This window comes from Thamnophis sirtalis, unplaced genomic scaffold, assembly GCF_051295495.1.
Source record: "Thamnophis sirtalis isolate CommonGarterSnake01/CBP01778 unplaced genomic scaffold, rThaSir2_p1.2 scaffold_1, whole genome shotgun sequence".
NCBI lineage: Eukaryota > Metazoa > Chordata > Lepidosauria > Squamata > Natricidae > Thamnophis > Thamnophis sirtalis.
This window is the reverse complement of record NW_028261381.1, coordinates 70,883,372-70,903,557: the sequence shown is the minus strand read 5'-3', so window position 1 is coordinate 70,903,557 and position 20,186 is coordinate 70,883,372. Positions and strand designations below refer to the sequence as shown.

The window sequence follows — 20,186 nt, the reverse complement described above, 5'->3', positions numbered from 1 at the left end:
AATTCTGTTTTGCATTGCATTCTATCGTCCTTCTTTTTCTCTTCTACTTTTTCTCTGTTCACAAAGACTTTGCAAGCGATTTCCATTAATTGGCTTATATTCATCCCTTAGGCTCCTTCTTGCCTCTGGAATTTTTGTTTAACGTCCAGGGCACTCTGGGATATGAAAGCCATCACTAGCATATGGGCATTTTGGGGATCCAGGGGGTTGATTGGGGTGTAGGTTTTATACACATCGACCAGCCTTTGGAAGAGGGTTTGGATATATTTACTGGAGGTTTTGTGGCTTGTTTTAAGCCTTGAAGAATTAGTGCCTGATAGTCCCGGATGGAGGCCATGTCTTTATAGGAATCCCATTGTGGGTCTTGTTGTGGAAAATGTAAATTTAGCACAGCTTGAAGGCTTCCTACATCTGCGGGTTTTAAGATTTTTCCAATGGCAATACTCAACCTTTCACTTTCTTCTCCATTAAGGAGAGTAGTCATTAATTGTTCCAAATCCTGCTATATTGGATTATGGGTTCTGATAATGACACTCAACAAGTCAATGACTTCCTGAGGCTTAGCGGACAACGGTCCGTAATGTTGTTTCCAATTCAACAGGTCTGTGGTGGTAAACGGGATGTATTGAAACAAGGACTGGATCTCTACTTGTCCCTGTCCATCTATAATCCTTTGATCCATTTGGCATAGTGGGGCTAGGAGCTGACTTCTGGTTCAGGCAGCAACGGGAGAATTTCATTGGGTTAAAGGAGAAGGGGGTCCTCTAGATGGGCTTTCCAATTTTTGTATTCTCCCTGGTCACTTTGTCCTACTGCCCCTTGGTTAATTCCATCACTGGCATTTGAAAGCTGCCTTGGGTGATAGAGAGGGGCATATGGAGGGGGACCTTCTTCATAGGGCGCAGTTTGGAGGAGAGGCTTTTTCTCAGGGTGATTCTTTTTGATCTCGCTTTGCCATTTCCTTTTATTCAGGCCACACAATCTTTACTGCTTCCTTTTTACATTTACGAAGCCAGTCAGGATTTTGTTGCACTGCTATCTGCCACTGGTCAATATAATGATATTGATCTGAGTGACCAGTTTTAGCATCAGTTATTATCTGATGTACTGCCTGCAGGCGTCTTCTTTCTCAGCCGGCGTAATTTTTTTAACTTGTTCTGATCCTGGTCAGATTCTTGGATCGATGGTGTCCTCCAGATACACAAGAGAGGTTATCAGCCCCTTTCCGGAGAAAGCTTTCTGTTGGCGCCTGAAGACAGGCGAGACAGCCTCGATGGGGCACCGGTCGGTCCATTCCGTCCTCAGCGAAATATCGCTCTAAGTCCTGCTGCGGTCGCCAGAATTGTTGTAGAAAATGGCAGATTTAGAGTTCTCATGATACAGAAAAAGTTTATTTGGCAGCCAGGCTCAGAAAGCTAACACATAGGTAGCATTGGAAATTCTGAACAATCTTCATTATCGAAGCACGCGTTCTTATACATTCTAAAAAGCGGTGCAACACGGAAATACTTAACTCATTTCTTATTGGTTATTTGGGGGGAAAACCCTTATAAGTAGATGGGGGTCTTACTTCTCCTTTTGTTCTTGGGACACAGGTATGGACTATGTGTCTTTAGAGAACTTTAATTGAACCTTGTGGTTTGGACTTTTGACATAGGGATGTTGGCTGGAACATCTTGTGGTTAGAGGCTGATGACATTTCCCTGTCCCTTTAAGCAAGCTTCTAACTGTCCCTTTTATGCCACATCTTGATTCTTATATTTTAATTCATATTTTATTCTACTTTACCATAGCCTTCCCCACCCTGAGATGCCTCATGTGCATTTAACGAGTTTCAGTATCAGTAATTGTTTTGCATTCTTTGATAAGTATTTGGTAATCCCTCCTGTCCTCCTTTATGTATGCTCAGTGAAATAAAGTTGTTTTACTGTTAATAATTTTCCCCCTTCAAACTGGAGTTTATTTTCAGAACAACTTCACATAAGCTATCTGAGACACACACATACACACACAAACATATTTGTAGAGATAGAATAGTGGAAATTTTGCTGGAAATAGAATATTGAATTTACCTTCAACAATTATAGTAAGAGAGATTTCGTGTAAGATGTTTTGTCACTAGCAGGATATTATTCCAATCATGACTGTCAATATCAGTAACATTTTTCCACTGAAATGCTGAAAATGCAATAAAAAGATTCCCCCCCTTCTTCCATATGTGCTGGCAATATTTCATGCTCAAGAATACTGGTACCTAATCCATTGTAGTCTCGAACAAATTTTGAAAGTTGCAATGCCATTTCACTCTGAGATATTTTTTTATTAAGGGTTAATAAATCACACATTTAAAAAAAATACTAAGTACTACGATTATGTTAAAACCTATAATATTTTTATATTTTTATTTATTGAAAATGATGTTTGATCCCTTCTGATGAAAAATTGCTAATCAAATTGTGGGAATACACTTCACTGTTTAGATTACTTTCTTATTTTAAAAGGAAATTAGATTTAGAATTCCATTCTATTTGGAATACATTTTAGATTACAACTGCACACATGAAATGTGCCAAGTCCAATATTTGCATTCTAGGACTTATTTTTTTACTTTGACTTATAATTATAAATTATTTATAGGATACTTATAACGTAGTGTCTATATCTAACCATAGGGATACGGTGGATCAGTGGCTAAGACGTTGAGTTTGTTGATCAGAAAGGTCGGCAGTTCGGTGGTTCAAATCCCTAGCACCACGTAATAGAGTGAACTTCTGTTACTTGTCCCAGCATCTGCCAACCTAGCAGTTTGAAAGCATGTAAAAATGCAAGTAGAAAAATAGCAACCACCTTTGATGGGAAGGTAACAGTGTTCTGTGTGCCTTCTGCATTTAGCCATGCCGCCATATGGCCACGGAGACATCTTCAGACAGCGCTGGCTCTTCAGCTTTGAAACGGAGATGAGCACCGCCCCCTAGAGTCGGAAACGACTAGCACATATGTGTGACGGGAACTTTTACCTTTACCTATATCTAACCATATGATTTGTTATTACATGACTGTACTTATTGCTTTTGTTTTGTTTTTAATTATTATTGTCTATTTTTACATGTGATACTACTAACTATTCCAATTCTTCTGAGTAAGTGCTGTTTTTTCAGTTTGAAAGGATTGTCTCTCAAAGAGTCCTGTGGCAGGCATCTTGCTGAAGTCTTCAAGAACAATCAGAGATTGAAAGAGTTACATTTGTATCCCGAGCACATAGATGCCAGAACAGCAACATTACTGTGTGGGGGGCTCCAAGATCCACACTGCAAAATAGAAAGACTACAGTGAGTGATCAGTATTACTTTTAAGTTTGGTATGTGTTAATTTCTCTTGAATTCTGGAAAAGTATCCATGGAAAGTGTTAGATCGGGTAATGGAGAGGCACACAAAGGCTTCAGCAACAACAGTTCTTTATTGCAAGTAAGGTAAAAATCCGGCTGAGGAAGGGTTGGACAGCAGCCCCTTTTAATGGGATCTGTCAGACCCTTTGACCAATGGGATTAAACCTCTGTTTCTGCCAGAACAGAGGACCTTGGTGGAAACCACTGTCAGGGGAGGGGGGGGGAATATCTAAAAGAAAGATAATTACAATTGTGATATTTAACCATATTATCTTCTCTTCCTTCTGTTTTCTAAGATAAAATTCTGTCTGCGATTATAATCAAAATGGTATGGTGATAGTTGGTTTTGGGGGATGTGAGATATTTTCTTAGCTTTTAACTGCTGAGAATCTGATAGAGGGACTACATTTGAGGGAAGAGGTCAGTTCCTATGGATGAGCTCAGAAGTTTATAAATGTTCATTAAACAATTTGCAGATATGTCAGCAATTTTACTGATTAAAAAAACTGCAGCTGTGCCTTGCAGATTTATAGGTCTATAAATGGTCATTTTTGGGGAATTCTCATATAGCTTAATTTTTTTACACTCTGACAAGATTTTATCTGAAATTTACAGCAATCTTTTTGTTATTTGGGTGGATTATGTCGTTTTGCTATCGCTTCTTGACTTTCTTTTCAATTGTTTAATAGCTTCTTTTAATACAGTAAAATTATCTGAAAATTTCTTCTGCTTAGGATTTTGGGAATCTGCTTTAATCTAAATATTGACACACAAGGTAATTGCAAATTAATTAAAGATCATACAGGTAGTCCATGAATTACAAATATAATGGAACCTGCTAATTACATTTATAACCAGAGGATTGGTAGGAGTGAATCATATAACTTGACTGCGATCACTCCCTCCTTTCGCCCATGCATTCGCTAATCAAATGAGTCATTAAGTGTACATAAGATATCTAAGGGTGGGGAAGGCCAGGGGGGGGCTAGTGATGGAGGTTTGGGCAGCAATATCATGTTGCTTTAAGCCTTGGCATGCAAACACATTTTGCACACAGACTGGAAGCTTCTGGGTGCCCTGATCTCATGGGTCTTCACACACCCATTCTCTGCAAAAGCAAATATGTGCCTGAAGTTGGACGAGATTATGATCCTCTGAAGCTTCCAAGTCTGTGAATTATTTCCAGTGAGCCCCTAGAGATGACATGGAAGCCACTTCTCTCTGTGGGCTGGATGAAAATCCTCCGTGCCAAGTCCTCCTGATAGACAGAAATTATGTATGATTTTTCCTGCTGGGTTCTGCATGGACTTTCTAGGGAAGCTGGTGGGAAAAAATGGAATTGGCAATAACAAGATTATAAGACATTAGACAACCTTTTATAAGTATTGCCAAGTGCCCAGATCACAATAACATGACTAAGGAGGTGCTTCAATGGCCATAACTGAAGGCATGAGTCATAAGTTGATCATTTAGCATCATCATAACATTCAACAATCAGAAGACAAGAATGGCTATCCCTGTAATTGTGTAGTTGGTGGTGCTGAATAAATCAAATAGACTGTCAGGCCTACATTTATATTCCTTTTAGAATTTTTGCCTGCCACACTTTCTCTTATTTCATTATGCTGTTCCTTTAATTATAGTTGATGGGAGGGGGGAATAGAAGGAGTAGGATTGCGGAATGTATTGTTTTTCATTCTTTACTAGAAGCCAAGGTCATCCTTTGTCTCCACACTTTCACACCTGACTAGAAGCAGTTGGGCGTAGACGCCAGCGTGGGAGAAGATTGGACCATGTGATGGATTGTGGGTGTGGGGACAAGATCATGAACTTTTAACTGGGTGGGATTCTGATGTGATTCTGATGTGACTTCCAGAGTTGGAATCCCACAGCACGATACCAACATGCCTGTCTTATTAAATTGGAACTTTAAGCATAGTTTTGCCTTCGACTTTGATTTAATTCTGCATGGTATTTGGAACGCTGACATAATTCCAACTCTCCCTTCAAAATAAATCACCAGCACCCCTCCCTCATGGGGGGGCTGGTGAGGGTTGCTGTTTCTCCAACACTGAGCCACACCAGTCAGAGTAAAATATCAGCGAACAATTAGGAGAAAGCCTTTTGAGATAAGAAGCTGAGATGAGATGTCTCTCTACAAATCTTCAAAGGTGAAGCAATTTCATTTTTAAAATTTATTGCCACTGGCAAGAAGCCCAGCCTGTGGGGGATGGAAAGTAAAGGAATGAAGAGGCTTAATCTCAACGCATCTAGGAGATGGCCAGAAGATCTGATGAATGGAGATTCCGAACTATTTCGGACAACTAAATGAGAGTGCATGCTCCCCCTCCTTCTCCCCAGCCAAGGCTTGGAAAAAACCCTGGAGTGGAGATTTTGACTCCTTCCAAATGGGGATATTTGAAATGAGCCAATGCCCTGCAACTGAGTTGAAGACAGAATCCCTAGCAAGATGGGATTTTCAACCCAGCCAGCAAGAAGGGATTTGGCAAGCATCTTCCACTTACGAGCCACCAGAAATTGGTCTGCAGCTAGTGGAAGAAACACCACTAAATTGGGCTTTCTTCCCAGAGTATGGATGGTTAAGATTCCAGTGGGTACCTCCTGGACCATCAACATGGGAAAGTCCCCCAAGCCAGCAGAGGGGCCCTTGGCCCGGAAATCCTCCAAGCCAGCAGAGGGGCCCTTGGACCAGAAATCCTCCAAGGCAGCAGATGGGCTCTTGGCACATAAACCCCCCTAACCAGCCATCATTGGAAGAACTGCAACCTGTGAATCAGGCACCCTTGGGATGGGTCTTAATCCCAGGTCATGGATGGAAGGGTTTCCAATTGGTACCTGCCCTTCCTCAGCAGATGGCACCATGGCAGACAACTGAGGGATTGACCTCCCCACCAGTTCCAGTCTCCCCTGCAATGCCCCAAAAGGTTCTTGCCCAACCTTCCTACAGAGAAAGCTTCTCAACAATGGAAGAAGGGATTACCAAGGGGCAAGCTACAGAATGGATGGTGGAAAAATGGGTTGAGGTGGTTCCTAAGTTTAGAGATGTAACTACATCCCTTTTCTCGTGGGGGCAAATAAAATGCCACCTTTGCTGTCAACTTGGCCACAAAGCATTAGAGTGCTTGGCTCCAGCCCCACTGCCACAAATGTGCACACCAATCACCACGGCGGAAAAGAGAAGGCCCCAGATACTACCACAAAAGAGTCATCTGGCCCAACAACCTCTAGAAGAGGATCCCCAACTTAAGGCGACAAAGAGTCCTACCAAGAGGGAGGCCTCGAAGGAGGAAAATGTTGAAGATGACCCAATGGTGAATGCATCCATCTGCCCCTTTGACTTCCAAGTCAACCTCCAAGTGCCTAAGACGGGGTTGGAGGGGGAAGTTTGAAGCAGTTGTGAGCACCAGTTGTGCTCGATGCTTAATCAGCACGTCGATTTTCAAGCAACTAGGCATAAGCACAAGACCTCTAGCCTGTCCCATTCGGGGCGAGCAGGTAGATGGAACGCTAATTGGAGGGGCCCAACCCACGCTAGTAACTGAACTGGTGAAGTTACAAGTGGGCTGCCACTGCGAGCTTCTCAGATTCATTGTTGCTCCAGAGATGCCGGAGAAAATAATCTTGGGGCTAGCATGGCTTGACAAGTGGAAATCTACGATAAAGTGGGAAGACGGTGGTAGGAAATTGATGATTGTGGATGAGCCAATACCACCAATGGAGAAAAAGGGCCAGCCAGGGATGATTGAATCCAAGAGCCCAGAACCTGCAGCAGAGGCAAAAACCCCAGGTGTCCAACAAGAACCCCAAAACCTATTGGGGGATGTTTTGTCAAGAAAACCGCAGCATGATAGTAATGGAAGCCTGGATAAGTTGATGATAGCTATGAAATTGGCGCTCCCAACAGACAAGTCTGGACTGCTACAACAAGTGGCCAGCCCTAACAGACCATGGGAAAGGTCACAATGGATTCATCGTGCAACTCCCAGACAGCAGTGGAAATAGAGTAATCTGGACAGTTATGGACTTGGTTTCTAAGCAGGCACACTTCATCGCTTGCTCAGAGTTGCCGTCTGCAAAGAAATTAGCGAAAATATTTGTGAAACACATTTATTGCCTGCATGGATTGCCCAAGAGGATCATTTCAGACCGCAGAGTCCAGTTCACAGCCAAGTTCTGGAGCCAGGTCCTGAGATTCATTGGGTACACACAAGTACTGAGCTCAGAGGTTCATCCCAGCATGAACTGCACAGCAGAAAGACCCAATGCGGAGTGGAACATCCAGTGTTTTGTGGACTATCAGCAAGGCAACTGGTCAGACTTGCTACTCTTTGCTGAAGTGGCATACAACAATGCAGTTCACAGCAGCACTGGATTTACTCCTTTCCAGATTACCAGTGGCATGAAATTTGTTCCCATGCCTGAGCTGTGCAGAGAACCTCCCTCCTCCAGTTCTTTGAATGAATGGATGGACATACTAAAGAAAGGTTGGGAGAATACAAAGAAGGCTCTAGCAGATGCAGCAACAGCCTACCAGAAGCAAGCTGAGAAACACCGCTCGCTCCAGAACCCCTTTAATGTGGGGGACAAAGTTTTTTGTCTACCAAATACTTAAGATTAGGAATGCCTAGCAAGGAATTTGGTCCAAAATTTCTAGGTCCATTTCCAATAGTGAAGATAGTTAACCCATTTAAAGTTCAGCTCAGTCTACCCAGAAGTCTAGGGAAATTTGGCCCGGAATTTCATTGTAGCTTGTTGAAACCAATAAATGAGCCTAGCATAAGAGCATCCACCCAAACGTTCTCTCCTCCTTTAGAGATAGAAGAGGAACCACCATCTATAGTGATAGAAGGGGAAACACAATCTGAGATGGAAAAGATTGTAGACTCTAGGTTGAATAGGGGTCGCTTGCAGTATTTAGTGCAATGGAAGGGTTACCCTTTGTTGTCTGAATCCACTTGGGTGAAAAGTTGGAACTTAAAAGTGGAAAAGTTAGTAGAACAATTCCACGAGAAATTTCCAGATAAGCCAAAGGGTCCCCTAGAGGGGGAAGTAAGTGGTTAATTTCTTTTGTGTTAACTTTTATGTTATTCTCTTTTCAGGAAACGTTTTTCTTCTGAGGAGAGGCCGCCTGTCAGGCCTGCATTTATATTCCTTTTAGAATTTTGGCCTGCCACACTTTCTCTTATTTTATTATGCTGTTTCTTTTAGTATAGTCGATGGGAGGGGGGAATAGAAGGAGTAGGATTGTGGAATGTATTGTTTTTCATTCTTTACTAGAAGCCAAGGTCATCCTTTGTCTCTGCACTTTCATACCTGACCGGAAGCAGTTGGGCGTAGACACCAGCGTGGAAAAAGAAGATTGGACCATGTGATGGATTGTGGGTGTGGGGACAAGATCATGAACTTTTAACTGGGTGGGATTCTGATGTAACTTCCAGAGTTGCAACATGCCTGTCTTATTAAATTGGAACTTTAAGCATAGTTTTGTCTTCGACTCTAATTTAATTCTGCATGGTATTTGGAATACTGACACTGACATTTTAAAATACTCATATTTATTTACTGTTTCTCAGTGGACATCATCACCCATATTGTGATAGATTTATTATTGTTTCTTTCCTACCTAAATATTTAACTGAACAACAAACAGGTGTGCCAATATAAGATATTATTTTTCCGTTCTCTTTACCCACGGTACAATATTCCACCTAAAAAAATCACTTTACAAAATATAATCTGTGAATAATATTTCAATCAAAATTGTAATAAGTGAATATGTGAATTTCTTACAAAACTACAATTTGTCAACATTTATTCTTTTCAGTTTGATGACCAGAAATATTCCAAATTGAGTAATATTTTGAAAATATATCCAAGGAAAAGCAGTTCAGTTGCCATACATACATTCCCTTGAATTCCGATAAAAATTCAATCCATAATTATTTTTCCAGAAATAATTGTGATTATTTTGAACTGCAGACTTGGTAGAGAGTTCCTGACTGAATCTTGCAGCAGGCATGTTGCAGAAGTACTCAGCAAAAACCAGAGATTGAGAGAATTACACTTGAATACGAGGAAATCAGATGACAAAGCAATGGAACTATTGTGCGATGGGCTCAAACATCCACAATGCACAATAGAGACATTAGAGTAAGTGACTATTTACTTTCAGTTTGATCAGCATAAGTGTCTTTTGGCTGTTAATATTTTAGAAATATATACCTAGAGAGTCAATTTAGTTGCAATACACGGTCCTATTCTCTTCAGTTCCTATAAAATACATTGCACACTTAATATTCAAGAAATTGTAATTTTTCATATTTGTTTCTGGTGGGGTTGGAACAGGGGACAGGTGTAGGGCAGTGGCTTAGGGAAAACTCTCTGAATGTCCTAGAGTGGCCCAACCCGTGCCCTGTCTTGAACCCTAATGTGCCTCTCTGGAGGGGCCTGAAAATGGCTGTCCATTGGCAGTCATCATCCAACCTGACTGAGCATGAGCGGATTTACAAGGAAGAATGACAGAACATCCCCCAATCCAGGTGTGCAAAGTTTGTTTCATGATACCCAAAAAGACTTGAGGTTGCAATTGCTGCCAAAGATGCTTCAACAAAGTACTGAATGAAGAGTCTGGATACTTATGCCAATGGGATATTTCAGGTTTTTCTTTTTAGTAAATTTACAGACATTTCTAAAATGTTGTTTCTCTTTGTCTTTATCCGATATTAAGTGTAGATTAATGAGGAAATAAATGATTTTCAACTATTATAGAATCAGGCTGCAGCATAACAAAATTGACCAAAGTGAAGGGGGTCTGAGTAATTTCTGAATGGGTCTAGGACCTTCAGGCTTCCACCCTTGGCCATGCCTCCTTTGCCTCCAGACACACACCTCAGCCCATTCACAGCCAGCTTTCTTCCTCTGCTGGCCCTTTCCTGGTGATTCTCCCTGAGATTAATTTCAGGCACAGGCAACCAGAACAGCTCTTGAAATTAGATAAAAAGGTTTCTTGGTGATTGATTCAACAGTTCACAAGAATCTCACCTAACTGCCAAGCTTCCCTTAGGAGTGCCTGATGTAGCCTAAGAAGTGTTTGATCTCTTCCCCCACCCTTCAATAGACTTTAAAGTGAGAATATTTCTTAACTCCCCCTTGAAGGGCCTCCTTCCTTTCACCTGTAAAATCTATCACAGTTGTTGTTAACCAAAAATCGTTCTTTGGTAAGAAAATGGGATTACCTCCAACTCCCTTCTCCGATTTCCCTTCCACCTCTGTTCTTTTTGCTGTCCTGCACCCTGCCTTGTAGGTTGGCAAGCACACCCAGAACTGCCCAGAGTGCCCAGGAAGATTCAGCAAGAGCCAGCAAGCATTTGTTCCCACGGCTACTTTCTCTCCCAATTTCCTGCCCAATTCTTCTCCCAATCAAATTTTTCCTATTTTGCACCAAACACCTCATTGTGTTTCTATTTTATTAAGACCCAACTTCTTAGCAAACATATCCTACGTATGGCTAAAGCTGCACTATCTTCAGAAAGACTTGTGAAGAGAGTGGAGTTTTAGGTGCTTAGCAAATGGGGAGGTTAATGGGGCATAAAAACAACAGAGAAGCCACTTTGCTCTGGGGACTGGCAAAAAAAACAAACCTCCTTGCTGAAATCCAGGAGGGATTTTAAACCATGGAGAATTTTGAGTCCCAGAATATGGAAAAAAAACATCTGTTCTGGGGCTAAAACTTTTTCGAGGCTTGAAATTTAAGGAGAGAGTTTTTTCAGTCGCATGCACTAATCAGGGGGATTCCCTCTTGTCCAAGCTTGGGACAGGAATCATTTTCAGTGAGCCCCTAGAGATGACAGGGAAGCCACTTCTCTCTGTAGCCTGGATGAAAAACCTCCATGCCAAGTTCTCGTGGTAGACAGAAATGATGTGTGAATCTTTGTGCTGGGTTCTGCATGGACTTTCAGGGGAAGCTGGTGGAATTGGCAATAACAAGATTCTAAGACATTGGACAACTTTTTATAAGTGTTGCCAAGTGCCCATATCACAATCACATGACTAAGGAGGTGCTTCAATGGCCATAACTGAAGGCATGTGCAACAGGTTTGTTCATTTAGCATCATTAAAACATTCAACTATCAGAAAACAAAACTGACTAAACCTGTAATTCTTTGTAGTTGGTGGTGCTGAATAAATGAAATAGACATTTTCAAATAAGGGGCGTATAAGTCGACCTCCTACTTTCAGGTGCCCGGGAGCCAGATGAAGGCCTCTAAGCTGCTGGGCTTTCGTAGTTTGAGCTCAGCCCCTTTATCCTCCAGACTAAGCCATCCGAGTGCGCATCCATCCATGGGCCCAGGCGAGGAGCACCTAGGTTATAAATTCAAAGGCTGGTGTCTGCGCTGGTTGCAGCGCGGTTATTTGCTTGGCAGCATTCCTTTTTGGTTTGGTTTGGTTTGGATTTTTTTCATTATCCGGCATATCAGAAGACCTCTGATTTTTGAAATAATTTTTTGGGGTTAAAAGGTCATCTTATACGCCAGAAAATACAGTAATCTGTAAACAATCTTTCAATCAAAATTGTAATAAGTGAATGTGTGGAATTTCTTACAAAACTACAATATGTCAATATTTATTCTTTTCAGTTTGATGAACAGAAATATTCCAAATTGAGTAATATTTTGTAAATATATCCAAGAAAAAGCAGTTCAGTTGCCATAAATACATTCCCTTGAATTCCTATAAAAATACAATCCATAATTATATTTAAGAAATAATTGTGATTATATTGGACTGCAGACTTACTGGAGACATCAAGACTGAATCTTGCAGCAGGCATGTTGCAGAAGTACTCAGGACAAACCAGAGATTGAGGGAATTACACTTGGAGATGGAGAACTCAAAGGACAAAGCAATGGAACTATTGTGCGATGGGCTCAAACATCCACAATGCACAATAGAGACATTAAGGTTTGTGACTATTTACGTTCAGTTTGATCTGAATCAGTGTCTTTTACCTGTTAATATTTTAGAAATATATCTAGAGAGTCAATTTAGTTGCCATACACAGTCCTATTCTCTTCAGTTCCTATAAAATACATTGCATACTTAATATTCAAGAAATTGAAATTTTTCATATTTGTTTGTGCTGTGGCTGGGGAGGGGGAACAGGTGGTAGGGCAGTGGCTTAGGGAAAACTCTCTGAATGTCCTAGAGTGGCCCAACCAGAGCCCTGACTTGAACCCCAATGAACATCTCTAGAGGGGCCTGAAAATGGCTGTCCTCTGGAGCTTGTCATCCAACCTGACTGAGCAGGAGAGGATTTGCAAGGAATAATGACAGAAAATCCCCCAATCCAGGTGTGCAAAACTTGTTGCATCAAACCCAAAAAGAATTGAGGGTGTGATTGCTGCCAGGGATGCTTCAACAAAGTACTGAACGAAGAGTCTGGATATTTATGTCAATGGGATATTTCAGTTTTTTTCTTTTTAATAAATTTACAGTTATTTCTTTATAGAAATCTCTTTGTCAGTATGCGATATTGAGTGTAGATTAATGAGAAATAAATGAATTTCAACAACTATAGAATCAGGCTGCAACATAACAAAATTGACAAAAGTGACAGGAGTCTGAGTAATTTCTGAGTGGGTGTAGGACTTTCAGGCTTCCACCCTTGTCCAGGCCTCCTTTGCCTCGAGCCACCCACCTCAACCCATTCACAGCCAGCTTTCCTCCTCTGTTGCCCTTTCCCAGTGATTCTCCCTGGCCAATGGGCTTCCCTGGCCTCCCACCCTTCCTCTTCGGCTCAGCCCCTTTGCTGAAACACCATTTATTCCAGGTGTTTCACTCCATTGTACAAAAACCTGCCAGCCAATTAGGTGGCAAGTGGCAATAATGGGGCTGGGAAAGGTGGTCAAACGCTGCCTGAATACAGCTCCTAGTGGGGCTGGGAGGGGGAAGGAGCCAAATGCTGTCTGTGCATTGCTCTTGGGGGGCTAGGGCGGAAGCAGTGAATCAACAGTAAACATGGCTGATGGTGATGGTGGGGGGTTAGAATAGGGTGACCAGACGTCCCGCATCTGGTGGGACAGGCACACCTTTTCATAATTTTTCCGGCGTCCCGGGCCGTTCTCAAAAAACCCTGCTTTATTTTGGCGCTTGCTGGCTCCCCCGCCCATTAGCTGCCGCTAGTTCGCTCATTCCGTTCCCCCATCTATTCTATCTACACTAAAAATCTAAGCCAGCCCAGCCTGCCACTCACTGATTGGCCTGGACTCCAGCCAATCAGTGAGCTGGCTGGGATGGAAAACTTTAACCACGTACGTGGCGTGCTTAAAATTTTCCACCCCAGCCAGCTCACTGATTGGGTGGAGTGCGCTTAAGCACGCCGCGTGAGTCGCGACTCTCACAAGTCTCCATTTCATTTCGCCTTCACCGTTTGCTTTTGCTGCACTGCCCTGGTGAGTAACTCTGGCGGTGCCGGTGGGAATCGGGAGGCTTCGCCGCTTCAGATGGCCAGATGTGGGGGGGGGGGGAACGGGCAACCTGAGAGAGGGGAAGAAGATTGTCCCTCCCCGCAACTCCCCAGATTTTGGAAGCTGGGTGTGTGTGGAAGGCGGGGCTTTCTCCCCTGCCGGTCTCTGCATTTTCCTTCCTCCCCCCGCACCCCCGCCTTTCACATGACACAGATGTCATGGGATCCTGTTTCTCTTCTCTGCATGGTATCTCCTACAGCTTCCTATACTTCAATAAAGAAGCCAGCAGGGATTCTAAACTTTTTTCAGGTGAGAACAACAATGTAAAACATTTTGCTAAAGTTAAATTAAATTTATCTTAAATATTAAATTTAATTATATTTCCCATTCATCAGTGTTCTTTTTACTGTCCTGCACCCTGCCTTGTAGGTTGGCAAGCACACCCAGAACTGCCCAGAGTGCCCAGGAAGATTCAGCAAGAGCCAGCAAGCATTTGTTCCCACGGCTACTTTCTCTCCCAATTTCCTGCCCAATTCTTCTCCCAATCAAATTTTTCCTATTTTGCACCAAACACCTCAGTGTGTTTCTACTTTTTTAAGACCCAACTTCTTAGCAAACATTCCCTACATATGGCTAAAGCTGCACCATCTTCAGAAAGGCTTTTGAAGAGCGTGCAGTTTTAGGTGCTTAGCAATGGGGAGGTTAATGGGGGATAAAACCAACAGAGGTGCCACTTTGCTCTGCGGACTGGCTAAAAAACTCGTTGCTGAAATCCAGGAGGGATTTTAAACCATGGAGGATTTTCAGTCCCAGAATACAGACAAAACTTCGGCTCTGGGGCTAAAAGTTTTTCGAGGCTTGGATTTTACCAGAGAGTTTTTTCAGTCACCTGCCAGAATCAGGGGTATTCCCTCTTGTCCAAACAGGATTGGGGACAGGAATCATTTTCAGTGAGCCCCTAGAGATGACAGGGAAACTGTAGGCTGGATGAAAAACCTCCATGCCAAGTTCTCGTGGTAGACAGAAATGATGTGTGAATCTTCCTGCTGGGTTCTGCATGGACTTTCAGGGGAAGCTGGTGGGAAAAAATAGAATTTGCAATAACAAGATTCTAACACATTGGAGAACTTTTTTGTTCAAATGTTGCCAAGTGCCCAGATCATAATCACATGACTAAGGAGGTGCTTCAATGGCCATAACTGAAGGCATCCGTCATAAGTCTATTCATTTAGCATTATCATAACATTCAACAATCAGAAGACAAGAATGACTATCCCTTTAATTCTGTGTAGTTTGTGGTGCTGAATAAATAAAAAAGACATTTTCAAATAAACATGTTTATTTACTGTTTCTCAGTGGACATCATCACTCATATTGTGTTAGATTTATTATTGTTTCTTTCCTACCTAAATATTTAGTTTAGTTTAGTTTTAGTTTTATTTGTCTTGTATGCCCCCCACTCCCGAAGGACTCCGGGTGGCTTACAATAAACAAGGGAGGTGATAAATAAACAAAACAATACTTTAAAATACACAACAGTCATAGTTTCCGTGGGGCTGTATATTTCGAAAGCCCCCAGGCCTGCTGGAGCAGCCAGGACTTAACGGCTTTGCGGAAGGCTGGGAGGGTAGTAAGGGTCCAGATTTCCACGGGGAGGTCGTTCCAGAGGGCTGGAGCTGTGACAGAGAAGGCTCTCCCCCGCGGAGTTGCCAGCCAACATTGGCTGGCAGATGGAATCCGGAGAAGACCTAACCTGTGAGATCTAATCGGTCTATGGGAGGTAATCGGCAGGAGGCGGTCTCTCAGGTACCCAGGTCCGATGCCATGTAGGGCTTTATAGGTAACGACCAGCACCTTGAAGCAGGTCCGGAGATTAATGGGTAACCAGTGCAGCTCGCGGAGGATAGGTGTGACGTGGGTGTACCTAGTTGCACCCACAATCGCTTGCGTGGCTGTGTTCTGGACCAGCTGAAGTCTTCGAACACTCTTTAAGGGCAGACCCATGTAGACCGCGTTACAGTAATCCAGTCTTGAGGTCACAAGGGCATGAGTGACCATCTGAAGGGCCTCCTGATCCAGGTAGGGTTGCAATTGGTGCACCAGGTGAACCTGGGCAAAGGTCCCCCTGGTCACAGCCAACAAATGGTGTTCTAAAGTCAGCTGGGGATCCAGGAGGACTCTCAAATTGTGAACCCTCTCTGAGGGGTGTATAATTTCACCCCCCAGCCTGAGAGATGGAATACTTGGCCAATCTTTGGGAGGGAACATCAGTAGCCACTTGGTCTTGTCTGGATTGAGTGCCAACTTGTTTACTCCCATCCAGACCCTAACAGCCTCCAGGCACTGGCACATCACTTCTACTGCTTCGCTGAGTTGGCACGGGGCAGACAGGTACAACTGTGTATCGTCCGCATATTGGTGGTACATAATCCCGTGCCGGTGTATGATCTCACCCAGCGGCTTCATGTAGATGTTAAATAGGAGGGGGGACAGGACCAAACCCTGAGGCACCCCATAATTGAGGGGCCTTGGGGTCGACCTCTGCCCTCCGACCAACACCGACTGCGACCTGTCCGGGAGGTAGGAGGAGAACCACCGAAGGACAGTGCCTCCCACTCCCACCTCTCGTAACCGTCGCAGAAGGATACCATGGTTGATGGTATCGAAGGCCGCTGAGAGGTCAAGGAGCACAAGGATAGAGGGGTGACCCCTATCCCTGGCTTGCCAGAGATCATCGATCAGCGCGACCAAAGCAGTTTCCGTGCTGTAACCAGGCCTGAAACCTGACTGAAAGGCATCTAGATAATCGGTTTCATCCAAGGACCCTCGGAGTTGAGAGGCCACCACTTTCTCAACAACCTTCCCAACAAAGGGCAGGTTGGAGACTGGACGATAGTTGCTCAAAATGGCTGGGTCCAGAGATGTTTTCTTCAGGAGGGGTCTCACCACCGCATCCTTTAGGAGTAGCGAGAAAATTCCCTCCCGGAGAGAGGTGTTCACTATCGTCCGGATCCAGCCGCGTGTCACCTCCCTGCTGGTCGAGACCAGCCAGGAGGGGCACGGGTCCAGTATACAAGTGGAGGCACTCTCCACTCCCATGGCCTTGTCCACTTCCTCAGGAGAAGCAAGTTGAAACTCAATTCATAAAGTATGCTCAAGACCTTCCCCCGGTACCTCGGCTGGTACCGTGCAATTGGAGTCCAGCTCTGTCCGAATCCGAGTGACTTTATCCATTAAATACTGAACAAATTCCTCAGCTCTACCTTGTAAAGGGTCATCCGCATCCTCCCTTTCAAGGGGGAGTGGGTTATTCTAAACAAGGCGGCTGGGCGCGATTCAGCGGATGCAATAAGGGCAGCAATATGCGAACATTAGATAAAGGCTCTCATCAGTGCTCGGTCTGACTCAGATTTACTGGCCCTCCAGCGGCGCTCTAGGTGTCTCTTTTGGCGCTTCATCTCCCGGAGTTCCTCGGTGAACCAAGGGGCCCTCCTGGATCCGCTGCCTCGGAGAGGTCACAAAGGTGCAATCCAGTTTAGAGCCCCCGCCGCCGCTGTATTCCAGGCAGCGACTAAGGACTCCACCAGATTGTGGACGATAGTGTCAGGTATTTCTCCAAGCGCCGTCTGAAATCCCAGCAGGTCCATCAGGCGCCTGGGGCGGAACCACCTAATCGGTTCCCCCTCCCTACAGTGGGGGATTGGTTTTCGAAAGTCAAGCCTCAGTAGGAAGTGATCAGACCATGACAAGGGCAAGGTCTTAATGCCCTTCAACTCTAGATCCACTGCTAGATCCTGCTCCGCAAGGAATATGAGGTCAAGCATGTTACCTGCTGAATGAGTCGAACCCTGAATTACTTGGGTCAAGACAATGGCTGTCATGGAAGCCATGAACTCCTGCGCCCCATCAGAGCATTCACCAAGTGTAGGCAGGTTGAAATCCCCCAGAACCATAACCCTGGGGAACTCTACCGCCAACTTGGCTACTGACTCGAGGAGCGAGGGGAGGGCTGTTGCAACACTGTTGGGAGGTAGGTACATTAGCAACAAACCCACTTGACCTCCAAGGTCCAACTTCATCAGCAGGGACTCACACCCGACAAGCTCTGGAGCAGGGATCCTACGAGGAACTAAAGACCCTCGAATGATGAGAGCCACTCCCCCACCCCTTCACTGGCATTGTGGCTGATGAAGCACCTGAAATCCTTCTGGGCACATTTCAGTGAGGGGGACTCCTCCCTCCGGGCCCAGCCAGGTTTCAGTAATACACGCTAGGTCTGCCCCCTCGTCTAAAATTAGGTCCCGGATGAGGGGAGCTTTGTGAACCACAGACCTGGCATTTAGCAACAACAGCCGGAGACCAGGGCCCTGACAATTCTCGCCATCTGGCCCTGGAGTAGAACTAGCAGGGCTGGAAGGAGGAATCTCTGTGACGTAGCGAACCCTTCTTCCCCGGTAATGGCTAGCCCTGAAGTTCCCGCTGTACCTGCCCCTTCCCATCGTGACCGTAATGCTCTGGCCCACTCCCGCACCCGTAGACCCTGTTCCCCCCCCCGTAGCCTCCACTCTCTCCGGCAGGCCATTAATCTCAAACATTCTAGGACGGGAGATAGGCCTGGGCCCCCTACCACTTCTGCAATGGCACTCAGTAGAGGAGGCACCCGGTTGCTCTCCCAGTCCCCTCATGCATACAGTCACTTGCTCATCCAGTCCCCACAAGTCAGTTAAAAATTATAAAAATACAATGACAATAAAAATAAAGGTGGGCACAAACATCAAACATACATCACATACATACCACATACATATCCCATACAAAAGAAAAGAAAGAAAAAAGACAGAAAAGAAGAAGAGAAGAAAAGAAGGATTGCGCAGCTGTTAAGAAATGTGCAAGTTCAAGTAAAGTTTGCAGGTGGTTTGTAAAAAGTTCAGTCCAGTGGGGTTCACGAAGGTGTAAAGGGGGGGAGCAGGATTTCGTCTTCTCACTTCCTTACGCAATAGATGATATCGATGGAACTGGGATAGTGGGGTCCAAAAAGTCCCAACGGGGGTGAAATGGAACCCCTTGATAATGGCAGGCGGTAATGGTCGTACCAGCCAGGACCAGGTCATAAGTCCAATGTCCAAAGTCCAATATCCAGCAGCCATGAGCCATGAGCAAGCCAAGGGCCAGGGAGGAGAGGAAAGGCCGCACTGTGAAGAAAGCTTAGGGGGTAGGCTAGGAGGCTGTGGCAACGGCCACAAGGCCAACTGCCAGGTCTTATGACACCCCATATCCACCGACTACCTCTCTATAAAGCCAGCCAAATTGAGTCCAAAAAGAAAAAGAAATCCAGATGGAACAGGAGCACAGATGTCAGAAAATGCTAAGAGCAGCCAGTAGAGTGCTCCGACCAGAATGGAGGAGGGGGGGGGCTAGAGAGACTCCGGCAGCCGAGGAATAAACCAGCTACCTTGCCTCATCCAGCGTCGTTCGAAACACCCACCTCTTTCGATGGTAAACAGGTCTCCAAAGGACAGGCAGACCCAGGGCTCCTCCCAGTCAGCAAGAAAATAGGGCTAGTGCCGCAGAAAGTCAATTCGAGGCTGTCTGTGGGTGATTAAATGCCGAAGACTAGAACGCCGAAATGGAGCCCTCAGTGCAGCGCTGCCATTTCCCTCCAGCCTTGCAGGCGTCCTGAGGAGCACTCTGGCTGTCACGCAGGTCAGGGGACGTCTGGGAGCGCTGACCCCTCCAAGAAGTCGTTTATTCAGGTCCCCTGGATCTCGTTCAGCTGAGGGACCCCTTTTTCTAAGGCTCTGAGCGACTTGCCAGTTTGTTCCCGGTGTTTTTTCTGCTCCACCGGACGGAGCAAGGGAAGCCAGCGGCCATCCACACCTCGCACATACGCAGATTAACTGAACAACAAACATTTGTGGCCATATAAGATAGTATTTTTACCTTTCTCTTTACCCACAGTACGATATTCCACCTAAAGAATTTCATTTTAGAAAATATACCGTATATTCCGCCTTATAAGGCAACTGGGCATATCAGACGACCCCCTACTTTCAGGTGCCCGCAAGCCAGCTGAAGGCCTCCGCGCTGCCAGGCTTTCGTAATTTGAGCTCAGCACCTTCCTCCTCCAGACTAAGCCATCCGAGCGCTCATCCATCCACCGAGGCGAGGAGCACCTCAGTTATAAATTGAAAGGCTGGTGTCTGCGCTGGTGGCAGCGCGGTTTTTTCCTTGGCGGCATTCTTTTTTCTTTTGGTTTGGTTTTTTGCTTTATCCAGTGTATAAGAAGATCCCCGATTTTTGAAATAATTTTTTG

At 44.7% G+C, this 20,186-nt stretch overlaps 1 protein-coding gene and 1 long non-coding RNA gene across 2 annotated transcripts in view; both read left to right on the top strand.

Annotated features, from left to right (window-relative positions):
- LOC148049549 (NACHT, LRR and PYD domains-containing protein 12-like) overlaps nucleotides 1-9,561 on the top strand; it is a 206,453-nt gene extending 196,892 nt beyond the window's left edge. The window contains exons 7-8 of the mRNA XM_087704001.1: nucleotides 3,159-3,329; nucleotides 9,387-9,561. Of these exons, the coding sequence (XP_087560127.1) occupies nucleotides 3,159-3,329; nucleotides 9,387-9,561 (346 nt within the window). The remainder of the gene's footprint in view (nucleotides 1-3,158; nucleotides 3,330-9,386) is intronic.
- Nucleotides 9,562-12,205: 2,644 nt separating this feature from the next.
- Nucleotides 12,206-20,186, top strand: part of LOC148049548 (uncharacterized) — a 38,339-nt gene continuing 30,358 nt past the window's right edge. Inside the window, exon 1 of the long non-coding RNA XR_015696678.1 lies at nucleotides 12,206-12,368. This is a non-coding gene — a long non-coding RNA (uncharacterized LOC148049548). The remainder of the gene's footprint in view (nucleotides 12,369-20,186) is intronic.